The 17,045-nt window shown below is 22.1% G+C and overlaps 6 protein-coding genes and 1 further gene across 6 annotated transcripts, besides 1 other annotated feature; 3 read left to right on the top strand and 4 right to left on the bottom strand.

The window, feature by feature from the left end:
* Positions 1 to 360: 360 nt before the first annotated feature.
* On the top strand, positions 361 to 2,400 carry cgd4_1080 (conserved hypothetical protein; the record flags this gene model as incomplete). The annotated part of the gene is made up of 1 exon (XM_625705.1): positions 361 to 2,400. One exon carries the CDS (start codon positions 361 to 363, stop codon positions 2,398 to 2,400), a length of 2,040 nt encoding a protein of 679 aa, XP_625705.1.
* A 140-nt stretch (positions 2,401 to 2,540) lies between these two features.
* cgd4_1070 (MYND finger domain protein) lies at positions 2,541 to 3,245 on the bottom strand (the record flags this gene model as incomplete). Its single annotated transcript, XM_001388020.1, has 1 exon — positions 2,541 to 3,245. One exon carries the CDS (start codon positions 3,243 to 3,245, stop codon positions 2,541 to 2,543), a length of 705 nt encoding a protein of 234 aa, XP_001388057.1.
* Positions 3,246 to 4,675: 1,430 nt separating this feature from the next.
* On the top strand, positions 4,676 to 5,668 carry cgd4_1050 (the record flags this gene model as incomplete).
* Positions 4,676 to 5,668: a sequence feature (experimental evidence is needed to validate the annotation).
* cgd4_1040 (hypothetical low complexity protein) lies at positions 5,594 to 6,244 on the top strand (the record flags this gene model as incomplete). The annotated part of the gene is made up of 1 exon (XM_625704.1): positions 5,594 to 6,244. One exon carries the CDS (start codon positions 5,594 to 5,596, stop codon positions 6,242 to 6,244), a length of 651 nt encoding a protein of 216 aa, XP_625704.1.
* Positions 6,245 to 6,628: 384 nt separating this feature from the next.
* cgd4_1030 (eukaryotic translation initiation factor) lies at positions 6,629 to 7,687 on the bottom strand (the record flags this gene model as incomplete). Its single annotated transcript, XM_001388019.1, has 1 exon — positions 6,629 to 7,687. One exon carries the CDS (start codon positions 7,685 to 7,687, stop codon positions 6,629 to 6,631), a length of 1,059 nt encoding a protein of 352 aa, XP_001388056.1.
* A 780-nt stretch (positions 7,688 to 8,467) lies between these two features.
* On the bottom strand, positions 8,468 to 11,203 carry cgd4_1020 (hypothetical protein; the record flags this gene model as incomplete). Its single annotated transcript, XM_625703.1, has 1 exon — positions 8,468 to 11,203. One exon carries the CDS (start codon positions 11,201 to 11,203, stop codon positions 8,468 to 8,470), a length of 2,736 nt encoding a protein of 911 aa, XP_625703.1.
* cgd4_1010 (hypothetical protein) lies at positions 11,187 to 16,775 on the bottom strand (the record flags this gene model as incomplete). Its single annotated transcript, XM_625702.1, has 1 exon — positions 11,187 to 16,775. One exon carries the CDS (start codon positions 16,773 to 16,775, stop codon positions 11,187 to 11,189), a length of 5,589 nt encoding a protein of 1,862 aa, XP_625702.1.
* Positions 16,776 to 17,045: the final 270 nt, after the last annotated feature.

Below are 17,045 nucleotides of genomic sequence, written 5' to 3'. Positions count from 1 at the left end.
TTATCTAAGGAAACAACTTTTGGAATATGAATATTTAGTGTAATGACCCAATCTCCGCATTTTTTTTATCCTTATTAAATTTTACATATATTCAAAATCAGCATGTGGCGGCGCAAGTACCGCCAAAACTCATTTAATAATTATGTAATTTGACCAAAATAAGGATAAAAAAAAATTAAATTATTTCACTACTAAAAAAAAAGTGAATGTATAAATTATATATGTATATTTATAGATAAGAGAAGAAAAGTGTAATTGATCTGAGTGAATTGCACTTATTTATTCTTAAATCTCAGCATTGAATTTATGCCAATTCTAATTTATCAATTCAAAGCTTATGGCAATTCCTGTTGAAAAATTATGTGGGGATTAAATAATATAAATCGTTCAACCACTTCATTTATACTAATATATATAACTTCACTACTTTTTTTATTGCTTTTATTTGAAACTAAACATGTAGTTTCAGATAATACTTCTGAACTAAATGATACATTAAATTCAAATACAAAGTTTATAAATCTAAGTAGTAATAAATCAAATAAAGATAATACAGAAGATCTTATTCCGTTTATTGAATCGCATTTTACATCAGCTAAAGGAATTGACCTTGAAGAAGTTATCGATGATAATAGTCATGTAAATGAAAATATTACTAATAAAATATTTGAAATTGTTACCATACAAACAGATGAATCTTTTGAAAACTTATTAGCTAATAATGACTATCTAATCATTCTATTTACAGCACCATGGTGTGGAATGAGCAAAAGAGCTATTAATCAAATACATGAAATGGTAAAGTATTTTGAGCATTCTAATGATTTTTCTATAGAACATCCTAATCGATTTTTCTATTCAAAAAAGTTATTAATAGGTTTAGTAAATGTTCCAGAATTCCCAAATTTATCAATGAAGCTTAATGTTTTAGATTATCCAACTATTAAATTAGTTAAAAAAGAAGAAAATCAAAAATTAAAAATTATTGATTTTTATGGGAATATATATCATAAGAAAGTTATTTCTTGGATTATACAACAAATTTCTAGATTAGAAAATAACCCAAAATCACAATTAATTCAACTTTCTACTATAGATAATATTAAATTCTTTTTGGAAATTAGTGGATATTCAGTAATATATTTACATGAATTTGAATCTCAAAAAAAATATAATAATACAGAATACTTATTAGTTGTTGATATTTGTAAAATATATGATGATGTTATATTTGGTGAAGCTAATTATAATGACCTTAAAAAGAGTTTATTAATTAACAAAGATATTCTTGATAAAAATGAATTTCAATTTAATATTACGGATATAATAGAAAATCATGAAAAAAAATCCAAAATACTTTTATTTAATTCTGGAAAACATGTAAAAACAATTAATGGCCCTTTTAAAGAAGAAGCATTAATTTTAAATACTATTGATTATTATAAACAAGAAAATATTATATTTTTAAATAAAGACACTATAGGTAATTTGATTGATAATGGTGGCACAATATTATTATTAATTTTTAGTGGAAATAGTGAAAATTATATTGAAGAACTTAATAAAGAATCTTCAATTATTCATCAATTTTATAATATTTTACAGAGAGTGATTGCTATTAGAAACGAAAAAGCTGATAAATCTAATAAATATCTTGAAGAAAGACCATTATTTGTAATGTCTGGAAATGAAGGTCCAATTAATCGAAGATTTATGGACTTTCTACATATTGATGATGACTTACTTCCATCAATAATTATGATTAATGACCTTAATGTATCACCTCCAAAGAAATATCATTTAGATTTACCAAAGATTTACTTAAATAATTTAGAAAGCAATACAGGTATTGGTGGTATTACTAGTAGTAATAATAATGCAGAGATTTTATCAATAGGAAAACCAAATGAATCAAACTGGATTATTTTAAATAACCATACTTCAATTAATTTTTCACCAAACATTATTAGTGATTTTATAGATGAAGTAAGATCAGGAATGGTGAACATTACTTATCATTCCCAAGTAACTCCTTCAAAACAAAATGGACCAGTTTTTATTCTGGTTGGTAACACATTCAAAGAAATAGTTTATGATTCTACTAGAGATGTATTAGTGTTATTTTATACTCCATGGTGCGGACATTGTAAGACCTTTGACCCAATATATAATGAAGTTGCTAACATTGTAACATCAAAGACTAATGTTCTTGTTGCAAAGATTGACATGTCAGCAAATTTTATTCCAGACGATCAAATTGGTCGAAAAATCTTTAGATTTCCAACAATAAAATTGTACAAGAAGAGAGAAAAGGCAAATCCAATAGATTTTGATGGAGAAAGAGAAGTTAATTCTATTTTAGACTTTATTTGGATACATACTGCTCGTGATGAGCTTTAGATTTATTATTAATTTGTAATAATAATAATTACAAGTATATTGTTCTATATTTAATTTAGTTTTTTTTTCTAGTATTTATTAATAACTATTTTTATAAATTAATTTATGGATTTTTCTTACTTTTTCATTTTTTAATTAGATTATTTGCAAAATTGTTTGTGATAACTCCAATCTTTTCTTTGGCAATCAACATTGCAGTATGCTACTTTCTTACACCTACTACAAATTAGTAAAGTCTTTTCAGATTCTTTTCTACAACTCTCACATCTATTTAAAATCTTATCTTCTTCTTTACTTTTTAGTAAATCTGTTGGATTATTTAACATTGTTGAAATCTTTGAAGCATCCCACCTATTTTCTGCAGATGGAGGATTTTTGCAAAGCTTATTATATTCTTCCTCACCAAAACTGACTCTCTTAAATACATATTCATCGTCAAATGAAGATGAAATAAAGCAATCCCCTCTTACATCAGTTGAACAAATTTTGGATGCTCTTGGATTAATAGGCATTTCTTTAATTCTTCCAATTGAATCAATATATGCATTTGTTGCTGTAAAATTATTACTTTTGTTTGGTAATACAAGACTAATAATTTCATAATTTTGACTATTTAAGATTGCTTGTTCAACAAGTTGGTCTGAAGCTTTTGATTCCTTGTTAAATGTTTCTTGGAGTTTAGAAACTTCACTACTCCTTAATTTACTGGAAAAATGTGAGCGCATTAAATTCTTGAAGTTGACTTCCTTACCAGAAAATTCTCTAACTTCTATTTTGTCAGAGTCATGGTATGGAATAAAAACATATGTAAATTTCTCGTGAATCACTTCATCTAAAGAATCCATCTTATTTGTTTAATTAACTTCTTATTATATAAACTATAACGATGATATTATTTCAGTAAAAAAAAAAATTCTAATAATAAATTTTAATTAAATCATTGAAACTCGTGTTACCGCCATTTAAGTTTAATTTTTTTTTTTTTAATTGATATAAATTGCACATGATTATATACATTTGCGAATTAAAAAATAAAGTAATATTAATTTTTAAAAAAAATTTTTACTTACCAAAATTAGTTCAAATTAATTCCTTCTTCTTGAAGAAAAAATTGGAAAGCTTTCCTTTTTCCTCTTTAACTTTTATATTTTAGATATTTTTTTAGGTCAATTTTTTTGTTGTGGTGTGCATGCAAATCTGCATGTAAATTGTCAAACACCGGTATAGGAACTATTGCAACTTGTTAATTAATATGTCCATATAATCCATCTTGAATTAAAAAAAATATTTTATTGGAGAATCTTCGTCCACATAAAATTATTTAAATTAATTTTTAAAAAAATATTTAATATTGCCACGTCATTTTTTGACCACTAAAGATTTTTTTTTTTAATTAATTTTAAATAGATAGGAATAAAAAAATTAGAATAATAATAAGACAAAGAAATATATTTAATATGTGAAGTAAATGCGTTAATATAGAAGGGATCAGTGTAATAAATATAAATATCTTTTTTTTACAACTATTTTATTAAAAAAAAAAATATTTTGATTAATTAATTACAGAAAGAGTTGATCAATTGAAAAAAATAAAATAAAATAAAATAAATATTTTGTTCTAATACTTTGAAAAAAATTATATGTCAATAGTGAAATTAATGATAATAAATTAATTAAGTATAAAGCATTGAATTAAAATTAAGGGTCAAAGAGGTTTTTTATTAGAATTAACATTTACTTCTAATTTTTTTTTTTTTCGTTATAAATTAAAAGAGGAATTATTTTTAAAAAAATTAAATAAATGACAAAGAAGAAAAGTATAAGAAATTACAATGTTACAAACAAAAGGGTTAATTTATCAATAGTGAAAAATATTATACAAAATAAATACTATGGAGGAGCACAAAGCAATGAGTTTAGAATACCCCCAACACTATCACAAACATTGGAATTCAAAAGAATGAAATTGAGTAGTATTCTTAATATAACAAATGATTTACCGCAAATAATACGTGGGCATTGTAAATTAAGTAAACCATCTAAGATTATTGAGGTTGTATTTAGTAAAGAGATACTTTTTGTATTGTAAGTTTTAAATAATTAAATCAAATTAAATTTATTAATTAAAAATCAATAAAAAGAAATGATTCTGGTTTAGGAACAGCATATAATAGGCATAATAATAAAATATTATGTATTTTAAATAGATCTCCATCAGAAAGTAAGTTTGAAAATTAAATGAATTCAATTAAAAGATAAATCATAATATTTATTAAATAAAGCAATAAGATCTTTATTTTACAACAAGTTGAATAATACAATAGTAATAGCATTTCATCATGATCCATCAATGTTGAATTGTACTATTTTTAATATAGAAGATGTAATGTTAAAAAGAAATATCTCAAGTAATATTGGAAAGGAATTTCAACAAATTAAAGTAGGGAATCCAGGATTTATTGAATTCGATGGTGAGTTTAAAAAATAATAAAAAAAAAAATAAACTTTTTCCTTTAGATGGGAATGGAAGAATAGTAGTAGCAGATCCGCAAAATGATTATTTTACTTTTTGGGATATGAGTAATTATAATAAACTATATCAAATTAAAGGCCAAAATTTTTTGGAAATGAGAATATCTGATGGTACTGTTGTGTTTTTTAGGTAAGTTTTATCAATGATATGCGATTTTTTTTTTCTTATTAATTACTATTTTTTATTAGACAACCATCATATTCAACAATAGAAGCACATTTATGTAATATATCAAATGGGGAATACCTTGTAAGTTGATTTTTTATTCAAAACAAAAATAAAATGAATATTAAAAAAAATTAATATTTATAGGAAAAAACTATAGTAAAATTAAGATCATCATTAGATATACAATTTTTAGAATTACACAGAGAGTATTTACTATTAAAACAAGAAAGTTGTTCAATTAGAGTATGGAATTTACTAACAAATTCAAGCAAAAAGATTTCAAGAACTAGAGACTTTCATCCTAAAGCATTCATCTTTTTTGATCAAATTACTGAAATTAATAACTTTACTAATTTTTTAACAGTTTCTACTGATGAAATTAATGTATGGACATGTAATAATTTGGGTGAAGTAGAAATTAAATTCAGAATTTCATTACCAGGAATACAAACTGCTGATTGTGTAAATGTTTGTTTTAGTAAAGGAATAATTATGACTTACTGCAATGGATTAATATTAAATGAATACGAACAAGAAAATGAAGATACAAATAATATACAACATTTGAATGAAAATTACAATAATCATGAAAATAGTAGCTATATGAGTATGAGTGGTTTTATACCTCAATTTATTCAAGCATCAAAATATTTCACATGTTTCTATGGATCAAATAATATTGAAAATTCTTCTTTAGTTAATAGATCTAATCATAATATGTCATTGACAACAACTATTACTGGTGAAACAATATCTGAGAATGAACAAGAAATTATAACTATTACTAATAATAATTCAATAAATAATACGAATTATTCTTGCCAAAATCAAAGTCAAAATCAGATTATTGATTTTGAATTAGATACAAGTTGCTATTTAAATCAACATGATGGACAATTGGCGCCATTCTGTCCTATAATTGACGATGAAAATGCTTTTTTTTCCAAAAATAAAAATTCTTTAAGAAAAGCAATATATATACATTCACTGTATGATGGATCTAATTTAGGTACAATTTTTTGTGATGACATTAATGATGATTCTGAGGATGTAGTTTTATTACATTACGATAGTGATGGAATGGAAATTGCATGTGGTACAAATTATGGTCTATTAAGGAGATATAAACACATATTTGGATAATTTAATATGATAAAAAACTATAGTACAAGTATAAGTATAAATCGATAGAGAAAAGAAGAATAAAAAAAGAAGAAAAGAATAAAAGAGAGCGAATGATAATTAGGTGTAGAGCTGACATGTAAACAAATGTTTACGCAAAAGCGAGCATGCTTATTATTAACATTATGAATAATAATATAGAAAATTGTAGAATCTAGAGGTAATAAGTATATGTAATTAATTAATTAAACAAATAGTCGATTTTTTTCTAAAATTATAGTAAATTAATGAATTTGTGATAATTTTTCGTATCGAAAATAACTATAATAATAAATATAAAATTGATCATTATATTAAAACTTGATAAATGGCGGGCTCAGACATGAGTCTCTATCCTGCCTTAATTCACTTTTCTTTAGTTTTTGCCCATTCTACATTAAGTAGCAAGTTATCATATCCATGACGATTAAGTTTTCTAATAGCATTTTGGGCCTCTTCTCTCTTAGAATAAGTAATAAATGCAAAACCTTTAGTATTCTTGGAATTATTTTTATTCTTAGCAAGAAAGACTTTTACAACTCTTCCAGCAGTTTTAAAGAGTTCTTGTAGATCTTCTTCAGTTGCATCTTCAGAAAGATTTGCAACTCTGACTGTACAATCATCTCTATGTGATGATTGTAAATTTGATCCTCTTTCAAATGCACTACTGGAAGTGGTTCTAAGGAATGGAGGTTGATATCTGTTAGCATTATTACTAGCAATGCTTGTACCAATAGTATTAATTCCAGTATTGTTACTGGAGTTAATATTTGAAGTGATTATACCACTTCCAACTGTTGTTTTAACATCACTCATTCCACCTTTGTTTGTAAGTGATGTACCAAATCCAAGATTTAGTCCATTAGAAGAGGAAGCATTAGATCCAAATCCACCAGTAAAAGATGAATTCATATCATTCATAGAGTTATTTTGTTGTCCATAAGTAATTTTTTCAATCTGTTCATCACCAAGAATGAATGGATAATTATTTCCAGATTTTTTAAACATTGATAGTTTATTATTATTAGATGTGGGTAAATCCATGAAATAATAATCATCATCATTATCTTTATCTTGAAAGTTCATTGAATCTGTATTCTTTGGAATATCAATAGATATTTCATCTCCAAGTTTTGGAACATCTGTATCAGAATTGAATCTATCTGCAAGATTTCTTTCCATAATTAATCTTCTATTCACAACATTCTTATTAATTTTTATAATATTTCTAACTTCTTTAATTTTTTTTGTGATTTTAATAGTAGAACCTTTACTATCTTTAATATAACTAATTACATGTTTAATACCATCTTTATCAGGTTTTGATTCAAAACCTTTTAATGGTTCATCAAATGATGGTTCAAAGTCGTCAATATCCTCATCAGCCCAAGCACTTCTTCTTACATTCATAAAGTCGGTACTCATGATCACAAGAATTACAAATTTTTTAAAATAATATTCTTTTTTTTTTTTTTTTAAATAGACTTCTCTTCTTATTTTACTTGGGATTGTATCAGTTATTAGTAATTTACTAAGTTCTTCCTTGACTTGAGATTACTAAAAAGAAAATTCAAGACCTTGTTTTTCTTTTCTTCTTATTCCTTTTCTTTCTAATTTTCTTCAAAATAGTCGATTGTAAATTATATGTTACAATAAACTATTTGTATTTAGATTCTTCTATATATATATATATATATATATATCTGTATATCTGTTTAATTTCAAGGAAGTTTTTTACTGATATGATCCTTTTTACCTATTTTTAATGTAAAAAAAAAAATTTCTCCTTTTCCTTTACTTCTCTTCTTCCAGACACTATTCAAGGTACTTAATAATATTAATTAAATAATATATTAAATTATATTAAATTGGCGGGCTGTCTCAAAAATAATTAATTTTAATTGTGCAAATAATAATAATAATAAAAATAAATATTACATGTTACAAGTCATTTTTGATTATTATTAGATTATTTCTTTGATTCTTTTTTTTTTAAGAATATTTTAGTTAAGTAAGTTTCTAATCATCTTTTATTAGGAAAATCAAATTTAGTAAACATAAGTAAGTAAATGAATAGTAAAATATAGAGAATAAGCTTAATTTCTTAATATAAGATTTCTACAAATATCTATAATTATTAATGATATGTTAATTTATAATTTTCAAAAAAATGTTGAATAAGTAAATTAATAATTAGTTTTAGAACTAATTATTATTATTATTATTATTATTATTACTATTATAAGTTAAATAATTATTCAATACTTGTTGATAATTTGAAATTAATTCATTAAATAATTTTGTATCTTCAAAATCTTTGAATATATATTTATTGCAATATAATAATCCAATATAAGAATTAAACCAAATATGATATATATTAATAATAATATCTTGATCATAAAATTTAGAAATCTTTGTATTAAATGCTAATTTAATACATGTTAAAAGTTTTTGAAATACCCAATAAGAATTACTATAACCTCCAAGAAATTTTAATATAGTTTTATTCAAATGTTGATTATTGTAATATTTAAGTTTATAAAATATTTTTTCATTATTATAAGAAATATTACCATTAAACATATTATTTGTAATAACTAATAAAATATTTATTAATAATTGAAGAATTTCTTTAAAATTTTTATAACTATTATTTAATTTGTTATTATTAGAAATGGTAATTTGTTGTATTAAATTTCTGATAAAATCTAATAATGAATATTGATTAACCATTTGTATTGTTAAAATAATAGATGAAGGTAAATTATTTTCTGGATTTATTAATTTATTTTCAATATTATTTTTTATTAAATCTTTTAGTAAAAATTCAATTTTTGGATTTGTAAATATTAAAGAATTATTAATCAATTTAATACTTTGATTTTGTAAATTCATATTTTCTAATTCCAATTCTAATTCCAATTCTGAATCTAAATTTTGATTAATATTCTCCAAATTATGATATATTATATTTGATTCTTTATTATTAATCATATTTAATATCATTTTTAAAATATGAATAGTATTTTCAAAATAATTATGTTGAGAATAAATATTATTTGTTTTAATATAATTTAATAATATTGGAAATAGAAATCTTCTATTAATTGAATCATGTTCTTGATTTAATTCTAAACCTTTAATATTTTTCAATGATTTTAATACTTGAATACTTGTCTCTAATTCATTAAATATAAAAGATTTATATATATTATGATCATTTGCATCTTCTGAATATAATAAATTAAATAATAAAGGAATATCATATCTATCTAAGAATGATCTTGATAATATAAAATAATTGACTTGTTTAAATAACTTATTTTCAGGTTCAAATATTATTTCAATAGAATCTGAGATAAATCTTGTTAAAAAAGATGATAATCTAATACAATCCTCATGTTTATTTTCAATTACTTTTTCATAATCATTTTTATCAGAATTTGATTCTCTATGCTCAGTTACTAATGTTCCTGATACTGTATTCTTTAAGGTATTCAAAATCATAAATACTTGAGGAAGTTCTTTAAATATATATCTTATATGTTTTTTTTTCTGTTTTTTATTTCTTTTTTTCTTATTCATAGTTTCCATCTCTTTTATTTGGCTTTCTTTTTCTATCTGCTCCTGATCTTCTTGTTCTTGATCCTTATCATCTATATGCTCCTGATCTTCATCGTCTTCATCTTGTTCTTGTCCCTGTTCCTCTTCATTTTCCTGTTCCTGTTCCTGCTCCTGCTCCTGTTCCTGCTCTTGCTCACTTTCCTGTTCTTTTTCTTGTTCTCTCAGCTTCTGAAGATATTTATTATAGTGAAAGCTAATAATTTCATAAAGTAGACTCAAAGTCTGATAAGAATAATACCTTATAGAAATATCAGTACAAGATAAAGAATTGACAAGTAATTGAAGAGAACCATTTTTACAGAAATTTCTCAACCAAATAAAGTTATTATCAATCACCTTATTAAAGAATCTTGATTCACTTAATTGATTATAATTCTCCACAAAACCTGAGCAAGTTCGAGCATCAGCTCCTCTTTCATCTTCCATTGTATCATCAAATTCTTTAATACCATCATTCATCAAATTTGTATTCTTATTCTTTGAATTCTGGAAACCTCTCTCTCTTAATACAGAATAAGCTAATTTAAATCTTGAATTAATTATTGGAATTACAAATCCCAAATCATAAATACAATCATCATCTTTATTATTATTATTACTAATACAATTTCTTATATTCAAATTAAAATTTAAATCCATATTTTTCACCAATTTTGTATTATATGGAAAATTATTCAAAGTATATCTTAATTTCTTCAAATTTGGATTTAGCCAATTAAATTCTGAAATCTCTTCATTTTCAAAATCTAAATAATAATTATTTAAATAAACTGAATAATAATGATACCAATACTTTATTAATTTAATTCTTTCCCTTTTTCTCATATTTCTAATTTCATCAATATTATTATCATCATTATTATTTTCATTCATCTTCATTAAATTATTATTTTCCTCTTCTTCTTTCTCTTCTTCAATATTTAATGTTTCTTTTAATTTATTATTCACTAAAAACATATTGTGATTTATTAATATTAAATTTTTCAATTCTTTTTCATTTATATTATAATCTTTATATTTATAATTACAACTTCTTGATTCATTCAAAATCTTATAATATAAACTATCGTATTGAAATTCACCTATTTTTGTTATTTTTAAATAATCTATTATATATTCTTTTGAAAGTATTAAATCCATTCTTTGATTATATTCTAAATCTTTCAACTTTTCATCCTCTTTTAATATTATCAAATATTCTATAAAAATAAATAATACCATAATAATATATCTATCATTATTATTAAGATTTGATATATTAACAACTTTCAAATAATCAAACAAAATATCATGAATCTTATTTAAAAATACCATAATACGATTCAATTTTAATAATACAAAAATGACTTAATTCATTATATATATTTCTTGTAAATTTAAAAGATCTCATTTGTTTAATCTTTGCCAAATATAATGTACTTGATAATAATATTATTGATAATAAATCTAATTCTTTCATATTATTATTTTTGTAATCCAAAACATTTCTACTATTATTTATAAAAGTTTTACTTGATTCTATAAATCCTATAGGAAATTTACCTTGATATTCCTTCATTTCTTTCACTTTTTTCAATAAATCATAAAATGATTCATTTATATTATAATTTATAATAAAATTCAAATATTTATTATTTTCATTAAAATTTGATTCATCTTTTAATTGTATCAAATAATTATTTAAACAACAATATAATGGATTATTTAATTTATCCATTAATATTGGCATTAATATAATATAATAATAATAATAATAATAATAATAATTCAATGATGAATCACTCGTCTTCTCAAACAAAGTCTGAAATTTTAATAATATTACATTATAACATTCAATCAAAATAGAAATGATCTTCTTTTCATCCTTATTCTTTTCAATATTCTCATAATAAAGCAAATAACCTAAATAAGTAATTTCACAAATCATTTCCATATTATTATTGTTATTGCTATTATTGTTATTAATATTATTGTTATTATTTGTATTATTATTAGTATTATTATTATTATTGTTATTATTATTATTGTTATAATTGTTATAATTGTTATTATTATTTTTATTTTTATTACTATATCGAGAATACAATTCAATCAAAAATTTAAAAATCAAATTTGAATTAACAAGAATATAACACTTTTTATGATTTAATTTCATGCTTTTTTTATTATCTTGATTCTTTAATACTAATAAATCCAACATTTCCCAAAATGTATTATACTCTTTTTCATTCTGTAGTTTTAAAAGCTTATTTCCATCTTGTATACATAATTTCATTATTGATTTATCATAATCCCCTATAATTAATGAAAAAATTTTAAATGTTTTTAATACTTTTTTAAATACTTTTCTATTATGACTATCCTCCTCCCAATAATTATCATATTTCTTCTTTTTTCTTCCTTCTATTTCTTTCTTATAAAAATTATACAATTTCATCAACTCTTTTGTTGTACTATTAATAATAATTGTATCAATATCATTATTAAACAATTCTTGTTGAGAAATTTTTGTTTTAAACTTAATTAACTCCAAATTATCCAAAATCAAAATAAGCTTATATCCTAATGGAAATGATTCAATCATCATATTTTCCAATTGATCTCTTTTTTTAATATTAATAACATCCAACTCATCCACTCTTAAATAAATATATGGAAAGAAATTTACCATAATATATACAAATACTCCAATCATTAATTCATCATTTATCTTAGAAGAATTTTTTTTATAACCAAAAATCTCAATTGGAATATTTAAATATAATCCATTTTTTTCATTAATATTATTCTCCTCTTTAATACTATATAATCTAATTCTATAATACTGGAAAATATCACCTTCTACCAAAATCTTTATCAACTCAACAAAAGCCAACAAGAAACAACGATCAATTACTTTCTTTTCTTTCTTCTTATTTTCTTTCTCCTCATGTTCTTTCATACTTTCTTTTTCTTCTTGCTCCTGCTCCTGTTCCTCCTCTTGTCTCTCCTCCCCCTCTTGCCTCTCCTCTTCCTCTTGCTCCTCCTCCATCTTCATTGTAGAAATGTAGGCTTTAAATAACTCTTGTATCAATCTAGAAAGGAAAATTCTTCCAGAAAGTCCCAAAATCCCTTCTTTTTTATCCATTTCTTTTTGAATAAATTCTCTTGTTATTAAAACTAATTCAAAATTTGATATATTATCCAAAATAGTATCAATTAAGTACTCACTTAATTGATTATTCTCTTTATAATTTATAACTATTTCTTTTATATTATAATCATTCAAAAATAATAAATTAAAAAGAAATTCATTTCCAAGTCCTAATTTAATATAAATATCCAAAAAAGAACTCATCATTATTAGTTTTGATTGATTTTCTCCTTCTTTAAATCCCATATTACTAATTAATTTTACTAAATATATTAAAAATTGTTCAATTTTCATTAATAATAAATTGTCTTTATTAATCATAGAAATGGTTTTAATATTTATTCTATATCCATCTCTCTCAGATCTTAATCTATTGAAAACTTGCATTTGATAATAATTCAATTCTAAAATACTTGAATAAATCTCATCCATATAAGAATTATTTTGATTATCAATAGAATATAATAAAGAAATTCTAATAAAATGAGAAATAATTTCAGATATATCAAATTCTGATTGAAATCCTGTATCATATATTAATTTATAATAATATTCAACATTCTTAATAAAAGTTATTTCATTCTTAATAATACTTTTCTCATTTATAATTTCAAATCCATTTAAAAACTTCATTCTAATTTCATCATTATATATCCAATTATTAAAAATATTTGATAATAAAATTTGAATAGAATTTGTTCCATTTTTGAAATCTATTGAATATTGACCGATATTATTTTGTATATCTTCTAATAACTCAAATCTAATTCTTCTCTCAATAATATCAATTATATAATCATTAATATTATTGAATTTTAATTGATAATTCTTTTCTATTAAATTAAAATCTGATTTAAGTTGACCAATTAATCCTTTTAAGTTAATATTATTAACTAATAATTCATATTGTTGATTTTCTATATTATTATTTGATGAATTAATCATTAATAATAATATTATTAAATCCATATTCTTATCCAAAAATTCTTCATTAATTTTCCCTTCTTTTATATAATCTCCAAAAAATCCTTTAATCAAAATATCATAATTATACAAAATCTTATTTACAAATAATAGTAACTTTAATTGAACATATATAGAATTTAAATTAAAACAATGATCTTCATTATTTAAAGAATTCAAATAATAAAATACACTATTTTGTCTTGAATTATTTAACTTACTCACAATTGAAATCCACATACTTGTAAAATACTTTATTATAAAAGAAGTACTATTATTAATTATTGTTTTTTGATTTTGATTAATAATTTGTTGATAATATTGAATAATAATAGAAATTAAATTATCCAAAAATTTGAATAATAATAATTTATTACAATTCCAATCATATTTTAATTCTTTAATATTAAGTGAATATAAAATGATTTGATAAATATAATGATCAAAAAATCTCTTATATTGAAAAATGGATAAATTAGTTAAAAATTCATCATTCAAATAAGTTTCTCTATAAACTTGATCTAAAATTAATTTGGTATTATCAAATTTATATCCCATACTTAATAAGAATTCATTTCCAAATGCTTTTAAAACAGATTTGAGAGCTTTTAGAATTATTTCAAGAATCTGAAATTTACATATAACAAGATTATTTTCAAGATTATTTTCCATAATAATATGATGATTATTAATTTGAACTTTAATATAATGAAAAATGATCATATTAGAATTCATATTTTCTTTTTCTAATAATTTATGATCAATAATAGAAGATTCCATATTAACATCATCAACTTTTTGATGAATTACTTTACTTTTCTTTTCCTTTCCATTAGGACTTTTTGATGTAATAATATTAATAAATATATCATCTTCTTCATCTTGTTCTTGTTCTTGTTCATTTTTATCTTCTTTATTTCCAATAAAACATTCATTCGAAAAATTAGATCTTGATGAAGTATTATAATGATCTCTTTTTAAAAAGAAATGATTAATGATATTTGGTTGATCTTTCTCTGGATTAACTTGTTTGAAGTAATATCTTAATAAATTCAAGATATGACCTATTTCTGGAAAAGAATGATATATAATTTGTTTAATAGTATTAATTATGTACTCAATTCGATCATTTAATTGTGATTCTGTAGATTTGGAAATAATAAGATCAATAATAAAAGATAATCTCTTGGAAAGATTAATCAAAATGACCAAATTTGAAATATTTACAAATAAATTATCTCCTGTATTGAGGAGCTTTATCCCTGATCCTGATCCTGACACTGATCCCGATCCTGCTCCTGATAATGATCCTGATCCAGAACCTGATACTGTTACTGATCCTATTCCCCCCAATAATATCTTCCTAATAAATGGTGGAATAATCCAATTCACTAAATACTTTACATCAAAATCAAGTTCTGATATAGAATTGTTACTTAGAATATTCTGAATTATAAACTTTTGAAGATCATCCTTTTCAATTGGAGTAATAATCTTAATTAAATTAGAAATAAACCCTGAAATAAGTATTCCCTCCAATTTACTTTCTCCAATATAGTTGATTTGAACTGTAGAACTCTCAAAATAGTCCATCTTTTCTTGCAAAGTAAGATCATAATAAATATTAATCAATAATTTTTGTATGATTGGATATTTAACTTGTCTATTAATACTTTTAAACCAAACAAATATTAATCTAATCTTTTCCTTTGTTTTAGTATTAATATGTAATCTTAATAATTTCTCAATAATTCTTGCATATCTTTCCAAATCATCATTTCTATCCTCTAATTGATTCTTTAAATTAACTTGAGAAAGAATCTCAACCAAATTATTAAATATATAATTAATAACTGTCAAATTAAAAAATGATGCTTTTAAAGCATTGGATATTTCCTCATTTTCTAAAATGGTATTCTCAAAAATAAATAATAATCCCTTGGAAATATTAAAAGTATCATAATGAATAGAATTTTTAAAAATAGAGTTACTTATATTTCGAATCTTTAAAAATTGTACAATATCTTTTTCAATAACTTTTGAATCATGAAATTTTGAAGATTCAATGAATGAAATATCAAAAAATGAAAATACAAATCTCAAATACTGAATTCTAACTCCAATTTCAGATCTTTTTTCAAATAATAAAGTAAAAATATCTTGATTATTATTTTGTAATATGGAAATTTGTTCAAATTCTGATCTTTCTCTTTTTTTATATTCAAAAAATTTACTAATTGAAAGAAATGATGGTAAAGTAAAGTTGAATTCATGTAAAATTTCTTGTTTATGTATTTTACTTAGACTTGAAATTGATGCTAATAATCTTAATGATGATGAAATTAAAATTTTTGAAGTAGAATTCAAATGTCGATATATATTCATTTTGTATTTTGATATAATAAGTATCCCAAGCTTTTCAATATTATCTTTAAATTCATCTAATTCATTCATATTTATTCTTGTTGTTGTCATTCTTAATATTTGAATATAATATTCAAAAATTTCTGAGATACAATTTAAAACTCCAACAACAATTTTTCTTTCAATAGATTCTCCATTTTGTATAGGCTTTTTACTTTTCTTAACTGAAATACTTTCAATTACATATTTTGACCAAGCTTGAAGAAGTTCAATACATAATGGTGATACCCTCAAATAATCTAATATATTAGATGGAATACCATTAACATCAATATGGCTTAAAATCTGTATAGTTTCTAAAATATTCTCAGGCTTAGAAGAAAGTAATCCATTGATTACTGAATGACCAGAAATATTTGTCTTCATTTTAAGTTATATTCCACTAAATTAATTAAATAAAAGAAAGAAAACTTTCTTCCACTTTATTCAAATAATCAGCTTTATTAATTTAAAATTGTTTAAATCTAAAGGCAAAATATATAAAGAAAATTTGTCTTCCCTCAAAGTTGATAAAATTCAAATATTCCTCCTTTATTCAATAAAAATCTTATAAACCTTTATCAATTCATTTCAACTTTTATTGTTGATCGATTAATCCAAACAATTATTAAAAAGAAAGAGAATATGAAGAAAACT

Source organism: Cryptosporidium parvum, chromosome 4 (assembly GCF_000165345.1).
Source record: "Cryptosporidium parvum Iowa II chromosome 4, whole genome shotgun sequence".
Lineage (NCBI taxonomy): Eukaryota > Apicomplexa > Conoidasida > Eucoccidiorida > Cryptosporidiidae > Cryptosporidium > Cryptosporidium parvum.
The sequence above is the reverse complement of the archived record's forward strand: the minus strand, read 5'-3'. Positions and strand labels throughout refer to the sequence as shown.